This window comes from Microtus ochrogaster, chromosome 10 (genome assembly GCF_000317375.1).
Source record: "Microtus ochrogaster isolate Prairie Vole_2 chromosome 10, MicOch1.0, whole genome shotgun sequence".
Lineage (NCBI taxonomy): Eukaryota > Metazoa > Chordata > Mammalia > Rodentia > Cricetidae > Microtus > Microtus ochrogaster.
The window spans coordinates 54,081,041-54,090,811 of record NC_022016.1 but is presented as its reverse complement, the minus strand read 5'-3'; the positions used below and the strand labels follow the sequence as shown (position 1 = coordinate 54,090,811).

At 40.4% G+C, this 9,771-nt stretch overlaps 1 protein-coding gene across 12 annotated transcripts in view; it reads left to right on the top strand.

Annotated features, from left to right (window-relative positions):
- The window catches only part of Pum1 (pumilio RNA binding family member 1), a 117,358-nt gene that overhangs the window by 48,048 nt on the left and 59,539 nt on the right, over nucleotides 1-9,771 (top strand). For 7 of the 12 annotated variants that reach the window (XM_026781874.1, XM_013348397.2, XM_013348396.2 and 4 more), the window contains exons 4-5: nucleotides 4,838-4,946; nucleotides 5,991-6,169. The exons of 3 other annotated variants lie outside the window; for them this stretch is intronic. In XM_026781874.1, the coding sequence (XP_026637675.1) occupies nucleotides 4,838-4,946; nucleotides 5,991-6,169 (288 nt within the window). Of the gene's footprint in view, nucleotides 1-4,010; nucleotides 4,068-4,837; nucleotides 4,947-5,990; nucleotides 6,170-9,771 lie in introns of those variants that run through there. 2 more of the 12 variants (XM_026781876.1, XM_013348394.2) reach the window with 2 other exon arrangements.

Below are 9,771 nucleotides of genomic sequence, written 5' to 3'. Positions count from 1 at the left end.
TGTGTGTGTGTGTGTGTGTGTGTGTGTGTGTAGTACTGGCTGTCCTGGAACCCTCTCTGTAGATCAGGCTGGCCTCAAACTTACAGAGATCCACCTGTCTTTGCCTCTTGAGTTCTGGGATTAAAGGCCTGCGCCATTACCCACCCGCCCAGCTGGTTTCTAGATTTTTAGTAGGCCTTTATTGCTCATTCAGAGGAATTGGATTATTGCATAGACTCCACTCTAACCAGAACCACAGGAGACCAATGTGTAAAAAACCTAATTGCAGTTTATTAATTTCTGAGGAGAAATTGTAGTTTTCAGTGGACAGGATCACTATGGTTGGTGATCACTGTGCTTGACTCATGAAATCAGTTTTGAGAAGCTGCTTGCTGTTAGCATTGGAGTCAGAGAAGTTGTTGCACTCATGGTTGCAGGTTCACTGTACTCAAGCTGACTTTCTTAGGTGTGGACTTGAGTATCATCTGCTCTTTTCAATGTGCCAACTGTGTTAATGGTCTGACAGCATCTGTCTCCTTAGCTTTTGTTGGACCAATTCCTACTTCCCATCACCTTCTTTTAGAATTGTCTGATATTGCTGGGTGGTGGTGTTGCATGCTTTCAATCTCAGCACTTGAGGCAGAGGCAGGCAGATCACTGTGATCTAAGGCCAGCCTGGTCTACAGAGAAAGTTCTTGGACAGCCAGGGCTACATGTCTCAAAACTAAAAAGAAAAGAAAGAAAGGAAGAAGAAGAAGAAAAGAATTGTCAGATCTTAACCTTTTATAGCCTAGTTTTCACTTAAAGTGAATTTTGTAAAGCTGTACTGTGATTTATTGATTTTTTTTTTTTTTTTTTTTTTTTTGGACTGTAGTCTCTGGGCCAGGAAGCAGAAGCAGGATTGCTTAGAGCTGGAAATCTACTTGGATTACTTACAGAGTTCCAAGCCTAGGCTTACCTGCTCCATAAAAGAAAATGTCTGCTGGCTAGGAATGTCGCTCATCATCAGAGTACACTGAGCATTTTAACTTTGTGTAGATAGATTGTCAGTAATTCTTCCCCCACCCCAAATCCCGCAAATAAGTTAATGCTGGTTGCATTTAAATTTGTAGTGTTTGAAATTAACTCTAGCTGATGTGATAGTTTGGCAACGTAACTTATTTTTGGCAGTGAGTTGTTTTGTGGGGAGGCTGTAGCTTATGTGGTGGAAAGAATTACCTCCAGAGGTGTGATTGCTGAATTTAAGTGGCTCTGAGATCTTGATTTTTTACATTAAAGTTGTTACCTAGCTCTGTTTTACCATCAGCATTGAAGTTGAGTACTTTCATTATTGACTTTGAATAAAAAGTTGAAAGTGTTGCCACTGCTTGTCAGTTAGCAAGCATAACTTTAAAAGCTACTTATTTCCAGTGTGAAAGGTTATAAAACAGGAGAGGAGAGCATGAAATGGACAGAGATAATTAATCACTTTTTTTCTAAATCAAAAACTAGTGTACTTTCAGTACTGGGATTTAGCTGTTAGAAAAGGGATGAGAAACATTTCTTTTTTCCTTTTTCTCTTTCTCTCCTTTTTGTTTCTTGGTTCTTTTTCAGACAGGTTTCTCTTGTGTAACAGCCCTGGCTGTCCTGGAACTAAATCTGCCTCAAGTGCTGGAGTCCTGGGATTAAAAGCATGTGCCACCACTGCTAGGCAAGAAGTCTTTCTTAAAAACAAACCCAAGTGTTTGTAATACATACTTTTGCGTAGTCATGATTGATTAGTTCCTCCACTGTGTAACAAATCCCAGACCGTTTAGAAGGCCATTGTTTAAACCTCATGACTTATAAGGTCTCTTATAAGTAGCAGGCACGATGCCTACCAGGTCTGAATTTTTGCTCAGCTTTATGAGAGAAGAATCTTCCAAATTCATGTGGTTGATATCAGGATCTTGGTCTTCATGGACTCTTAGAATGAGGCCTTCAGTTTCTAGTGAACTGTTGGGTAGAGATTTCTTGGTTCCTTGGCAAAATGAGCCACTCTCTGGTGTGGTTCACAGCATAACAGCTGTCTAAAAGCTGAGCAATGGTGGTGGTAGTAGAAGGAAATAGAAGTGGTGCAGGGCACTATAACTTCTGTGACCTCACAGCATCCCATTATAGGTCCTGTTTACAGTACAATGGGACTAGGTCATTTGGAGTCATCTCTTCTGCTTACCACAATTGAGTACAGACAGTAGGTTTTATAGTAAATGCTAGGTTCTGTGTAGAACTTAGAGATTTTAAAGGGCTTAACTAAGCTTCCTTTTAACTTGCCCAGATTCCCTTGGGTCAGGGATGTTTGAGCACCGATTCAACTCACCCTTTCTACTTTGCCTGGCCTCTGTCAGCATGCTGCACTCTGTCTGCCCCCCTCTTCTTTCTCTTTATCTCTTGGGAACTTGCCCAAATAGTACCTACTGTTCTCACTGATGCTAGCTAACTGATCTTCACCTCACTAATGTATATAGAGCTCTAGTACTGTGGGGGCTACCTCTAGTGTTTATTTTCTATTTTTAGTAGTAGGAGAATTGGTTGACTCAGTGACCTAGGAACAAACTTTGATTTCATTCCATTGCACCTTGTTGCTTGCATCTGCTACTAATAGGAAGTAGACTCTCTACTTACTATTTTTTCATATTTGTTTCATTGTTGATTTATTTATTGTTCATATGTTTATATTTGTGAATTTATGTGTGCCATAGTTTGTGTTGGAGGACAACATATGGAGTTGCTTCTCTTGTAACATATGTGGGTTCCAGGGATTGAACTCAAGTCCTCAGGTTTGAGGCAAGCATCTTTACCCTCTGAGCCATTTCACCAGCCCTAAAAATATCACTTTCTATATGTACTTGCTGCTTTGCATGTTGTGACAGCCTAACAGATAATAGTAAACAACGTTTGAATCTCACAAATCCCCTTTGACACCTTGAGCTCAAAGATCGCTGCTTTTAGTTACCAACTGATAAATCATAGCAAGATTGTTTATATGTTTAGCCTGGTACTTGTCAAGGCTATTCTTGAGTTTATATAGAGGATTAAGATTGGAAAAAATGGCAGCATAGGACTAGTTTCAGTCACTTTTGCTTTTTCCACCATTTCATGGAGCATAAAATTAATCAACATAGATGTTACTGCTTGTGCTTCTTTTAGTATACAAAGAAGAGTGGTAAATTGGGACTCCTGTTTGGTCTCACCCTCTTCAAACTAAGAATGAGAATTTTTGTCAGACTTGAAGGTGGTAGAAGGCATACAGCTAGTGAGTAAGTTTTATAGGCTCTTTGGAGAGGTCATTTGCAAGGTGAGAAGGAGAAATAGAATGTGAAAGCAGGAATTCTTTTAAGTTGTTCCTTGTATAGTCAATAATTTTCACTAACTCGTCTGGAATTTGACCATGATTTTGCTTATGTCTGATGCCACTGAATATGTTTCCCAAGAAGCTGTTTGGTACTTGCCGATGATGTTTCTGATTGGCACAGCCTCTGAAAAACAGGTTTGGCCTCAGAAAAAAAGAGGAGGAAGGAGGCCGAGGGCAGTTTAATAGTAGTTCCCAGGGCATATTTACCTATTTAGTCCAGTACTTCCGGTTCCTGCTTAGCTTCACCTGGACGCTTGTTTCCCTCTTCTTTTCCCTCTTTCTCTCAAAACTAGCACTTTTTTTTGGTACCCAAAAAGCACCAATGAAGGATTGATTGATGCTTGTAATTTAACTTTCCATCTTTGAGGCTGCTTAGCATTTGTACAAGTAAACGCCAGGCCAGAAGTCTTTTTGCTATGTTCTTTTCGTTTGTAAAAGGTTGCAAACTGCTTGAGTTCATGTAGTAACCTATGCCTGGGAATAGTTAGAAACTTTTTGAGGGTGGGTTAACATTGTGCTGAGAAAGCAGCAGTGAGGCTGGAAAGCTGGGGTTTATTTTTGTGGACAGCTTTGTTTTCTTTATTATGCTCAGGTGTTGCTAATAAGTTGGAAAGTTCAACATGTCCAGGAGGAGAGCAGAACTCTTGGGCTTTCTGGTGCTTTATTTCTGAAAGTCAGCATTCCATTTCTGACATTGCATAAGTCAGCTCTTCAGGTATGCCCTTTTATGCTCAGAAATAGTGTTACATGTTATCTCAAACTTCTTGGTATCCTGTCTGAGGAATAGCAGTTGAAAAGAAAACATAATTAGAGGAAGTAAGAATTTATTAAGTTAAAGACCAAGAATGATGGCAGTCTTAAGGACTTTTCCTTTGTAACTGAGACCCCTGTTTTTTTGATTGAGATCACTTTAATGGCACTATCAAGTATTAAACCTAACAGAGGTTAAGAAATTTGATTTCCCTTCTGGAAGTAGATGAGTGACTTTTTTTCTCTTTCTAAAGTCTTAGAACAGGTAGGTGTGGTAGGGAAGTGTTGGTTATTGGACGTTATAGCTTGTATTCTGTACTTTGGGTTCATAGTTGGGTTCATGCTCTTGCTTAAGTAACTTTGTGTGGTCAGGCAGTGCATGTGCAGACGGTATGCTAACAGTCATAGGCACATTCCTTTGCAGTTAGAGTCGTCTTAGCAAGCAGTTAGCTAACAGGGTGATGTTTCTACCCTTACCTCCTCCTCAGAAATCTTCACATAGACTAAGTGAATGATTCTAGGTAATTATGATGGATGTCCCGTTGCTTTAGGCCTTTCTGTATCTTTTAGTAAATAAGAACAGTGCTCTGATCACAGCTGTGTAGCCAAAACCCTTCGATTGAGCCCTTCAGGGCCCATGAGCATCTTCAGAACCCTTGTCTAAAGAAAGTGTTGACTGCTGTACTTTCATTCTTTATGAATTCTTTAAAAGCATCTATTATTTTTAATTTGCAGCAGCTCTTGCCAGGTAAAAAGTTTTGGGAAACAGATGAATCCAGCAAAGATGGACCAAAAGGAATATTCCTGGGTGATCAATGGCGAGACAGTGCCTGGGGAACATCAGGTAATCTAGCTCTAGCGTCTCTACTGTGATTTATGCCTGTCTTAGAGCTCCCTTCCTCAGCACTTGGCAAGTCATGTATTTCACATCAGTGGCAAAAGCACTCCAAGCAAATGTCCTGTCCAGTAGTAGCTTAGATATTGTAATATATTAAAAATAATTAATGCAAAATCAAATCTTCAATATTTTCTGAAGTTCTAGTCACAGAAGAATGTACTCATTTGAAATGACTGTAAATTTAGCTCTGAGTTTTCACTTTGTGCTATTGTCAGCTTGCCTGGAATTGGAAAATCCAAGCCTGTGCTTTGAACTTCATGATTCTTTCATCCCTTGATGTTCTGTGCCATATATGGAATAGTAATCTTTTTTTTTTTTTTTTTGTTTTTGGAGACAGGGTTTCTCTGTGGCTTTGGAGCCTGTCCTGGCACTAGCTCTGTAGACCAGGCTGGTCTCGAACTCACAGAGATCCGCCTGCCTCTGCCTCCGGAGTGCTGGGATTAAAGGCGTGCGCCACCACCGCCCAGCTTGGAATAGTAATCTTTAAATGTGCGTGGGGCCAAATGAAATCACCAGGCACAGACATTCTTGTGATAGACTTCCCCTGAAGAGGGCTGGGGAGAGTTACTAGAGGCAAACAAAGCAGCAGTAGATAGAAACCATAGCTTCCAGAGAAGAGAAGATAGAAAACCCAACACTGGACAAGCTGTGTTCAGGACAGTGCAAAATGGAGTTCTCAGAAAGATTTGTTGTTGCCAGTAAGCAACATTAAAGAAATTCTGCAACTCTAAAGAGGTGAACATTGGCTTATCAACCTAACTATGTGAATTGCTGTCCTTCTTTGCTATCCTCGATAGAGGAGGGGTGTGTTCTGTGTCCTTAGCTCATGTAGAATATCAGTGCTTATTGAAAGACCCAAGAGGAAAGCTTGGCTCAGCTGACTCTAGTGGGTCTCCTGATTCCCAGACATTGCTTTATCCATGAGACATCACTCATAATTTGTTTGGTCCTCTGGCTGCACTGTGTCATACTTGTGTATCTTTTTTGTAGATCATTCAGTTTCCCAGCCAATCATGGTGCAGAGAAGACCTGGTCAGAGTTTCCATGTGAACAGTGAGGTCAATTCTGTACTGTCCCCACGATCGGAGAGTGGGGGACTAGGCGTTAGCATGGTGGAGTATGTGTTGAGCTCATCCCCGGGCGATTCCTGTCTAAGAAAAGGAGGATTTGTAAGTTGGCTTGAGGAACTTGTTCCTATCTCTTTCTTCCCCTTCCCTCAAAGCAAAATGTGCCTTTTGAGTTTCCTAGATATTCACAGCATTCATTACAGGGTGTTAACACTTCCATTGTAGCACAGAGCTCAGCAAGCATTAGCAGGAGAGGTAAACTACATTTCAAAGATGGGGTACATCGTGAGATAAGAGCTAAAATCAAAGTCTCAGTTACTTGATCTATGAGAAAACACTCTTCATTACAACCAAAAGCAACTTTTTTACAAAGGAAGCAGAAGTTGGGTGTCAGTAGAAGGGAGGTACTTGTCTGAGAGAGGAATGATTGGCCACCAACCAAGAACCTTAAAAAGCATTCTTGTTTTGCAGGCTAGATTTTAATTTTTGGTGGTCTTTATTAAGCAGCTTTTTGCCTATCCTGATGAGGGGAGTTTGAAGTTTCTTTTTTTTTTTTTTTAAATTCATTGCCACTAGCCTCACTTATGCTGGCCAAATAGTAGCTATAGCAGCCTTTGCTTCCTGCCACTTCCTATTAAAGCATTCTTTCTGAAGCTCTGTGATTGCTTTCTCAAAGCATACTATATATATCAGCTCTATAGATTGAAGAATCTTAAGAAATAATCTACTTGAGTTTTACTCATTTTGTACTCTCTGACTGATGTTATATGTAGCTGCTAAGAAGACCAGTAGGGACTCTGGCATGTGCCTGTCTTCTTTACTCCCTAACTTGCTTGGTTTTGTTCCTTTTCAGTCCTTTTCTTGGAAAGTTTTTATGACCTAATACTACCTGGTGACAAATGTTTGAAATACCTTTCCCCCTCATATTATCATAATTTTGGTTTTATCCATACGTGTATTTCTTTATATGTTGCATTTGTTACCTAGACTGCTTTTCTGTGCTGGTCCCTCACGTTGCTTAAAACTCTAGAATAGCAGTAGTTGGTGTTTGGTGTTTAAGTAGCTTGCTCTGTATGTCAGGTACATTCTTGAGTACTAGCCTTTTCAAAGCTGACCCTAATGTTTCTGGATCTTTTGACTTTGTCCAGACACAGTGACTTATAAATCAGATAGGAAACAGCTTCTGTGTTCCTTCTCAAGGAGCTCCTTGGGGGAGAATAGATCTACACTTTGGATATGAGGAATGGGATCAAGCTGAATGCTCATTTTCCTATCTTCTCAAAAGAAGACTGGAACTCTGTTTTCACTAACCTCCTTAACCTCTTAAGATTTCTTTGAGAAAGTGCTGCCTTCTAAACACTGCCTGCTGCTTTGAGTTACTTGCTGGAGAGAAATGAGAGCCTTGATAACAATGGCTGTGAATTCTCTGACCAGTTTCTGGTTTGTGAACATTAGCCACAGGCACACACCCAGATTCTGTGAACTTTGTAAGAGGGAGAAAAATCACTTGAATTGAAACGTAGATAAAACAACGGAATGAAATTATTACTAGTGGAATCATTTTATTTTTTTATTTTTATTCTTTAAAAATATTTATTTATTTATTTATTTATTTATTATGTATACAATGTTCTGTCTGTGTGTATCCCTGCAGGCCAGAAGAGGGCACCAGACCTCATTACAGATGGTTGTGAGCCACCATGTGGTTGCTGGGAATTGAACTCAGGACCTTTGGAAGAGCAGGCAATGCTCTTAACCGCTGAGCCATCTCTCCAGCCCTAGTGGAATCATTTTAAAGACAGTTTTATGATAAAACCCCACCTTTGGGTTGTAAAGTAGGGTTCCATTTTTAGTTGTTTTGGGAAATTGGTCATTTTTATCTCTGGGGTAGTATTGTGATTAGATGAAATTAGGCCTCAGGCCGGATGATATGATGACTATCCCACCTCCAGTTGAAAACAGTAGTCCCCAGGAGACAGCACTCTTGGCAGTTAGATGATTTCCTAAGCTTCTGAGGTGCACACCCAAGATAATAGTAACCGAAAATTTATGTTCTCCTCTCTTAGGAGGACGACTGTGGGGGTAGAACCCTGTCTAACACTTTGATTTCTATGCCATCTGTAGATTGATAGAAGACTGGTAGATATCAAGCCATGGTGTTGGCAGGTGCCATATTCAGGCATGTTGACCAGAGAACGGCTGGTCAGCATTGGAGTTGCATTCTGCTGTTTTGTTTTTGTTTTTTAAGATTTATTCACTATGTATACAGTGATTCTGTCTGCATGTATGCCTGCAGGCCAGAAGAGGGCACCAGATCTTGCTACAGATGGTTGTGAGCCACCATGCGGTTGCTGGGAATTGAACTCAGAACCTCTGGAACAGCAGCAGGCTGTGCTTTTAACCTCTGAGCCATCTCTCCAGGTCCTCTGCTGGCGGGGTTTTTTTTTTTTTTTTTTTGGTTTTTCGAGACAGGGTTTCTCTGTGGCTTTGGAGCCTGTCCCGGAACTAGCTCTGTAGACCAGGCTGGTCTCAAACTCACAGAGATCCGCCTGCCTCTGCTGGGATTAAAGGCGTGCGCCACCATCGCCCGGCTCTGCTGGTGTTTTTTATGACCTATGTTTACTCCTTTGTTGGTTAGGATGATACCTAGAGAAAACTGTAGTCATGGGAAACCTGAATCACTCTCTAGTTCTCATGATATGGATACAACATCTTTCTTTAAAACAGAAGTACTTCAGTATTAAGTTTGGAGAGCAAGTAGTTTTCCAATTTCATGAGATTTCCTCATCACAGCTTGAATAAAAGGATTTAGCTCTTTGTCTTCCTTCCTTGTGCTTCCTTGAGTTGATTTTGGTGCTGTAAATATTCTCAACTTAATAGTTTTTGTTTCTGAGATAAGGAACACTTTTAAGGGTGGGGCATGGTGGTGTACACTAGAGAGAAGCCAAAGTATCCTGTGAGTCTGAGGCCAGCCTGGTCTACATAGTGAGTGCCAGGCCAGCCAAGGCTACATAGAACCTGCTACAAACAAACTACCTAACTTATTTTGGGGTTCAACAGAAGACTTTGACAGCTGCACTGTTCTCATGTTTACTGTGAATGCTAGCTAGCCTGCTGCATGTGTATCCCCCCACCTTTTACAGTGGTAGATTTTGGAATGAGAAAAACTTGAATTCCTGAGTCAAGTCTTTTTTTTCCCCTTTTAATTTCATTTGTTCCTGTAATACGATATTTCACAAGTAGTTATAAAATCATAGGAAATTTGAAATTCTATGGGTGATATTGCTTATCTAAGGACTCTGTTGGTCTTCTGATTTTCTTCAAATAGGTTGAACATGATTGCTACCTTGTTTATCCACTGCAAACACTGGATTAGTGACAACTGGTCTAACTTGGGGAGATGTTGGAAGCTCTCCCCATTTGTGTCAAGCTCCTGCTTTCTGACCTGGAGAATGCATACTTCTAGCTGTCATCTGGGCCACAACAATTTGGCTTGGGAGGCTAGTATATTATAATTGATTTTTGTAAAATTTTGGGTATTGTATTACATATAAAAGTCAGAGTTTGAGTCTCAATTGAATTCTTCATCTGTATAACAGGGATAATTAGCATTCAAGGAAGTCTCATAATATGTAAGAAAGTATATTGATACTCAAAGTTAGTGTGCATCGATATCACTAGCATCACCCTGGGGCTTAGGATTG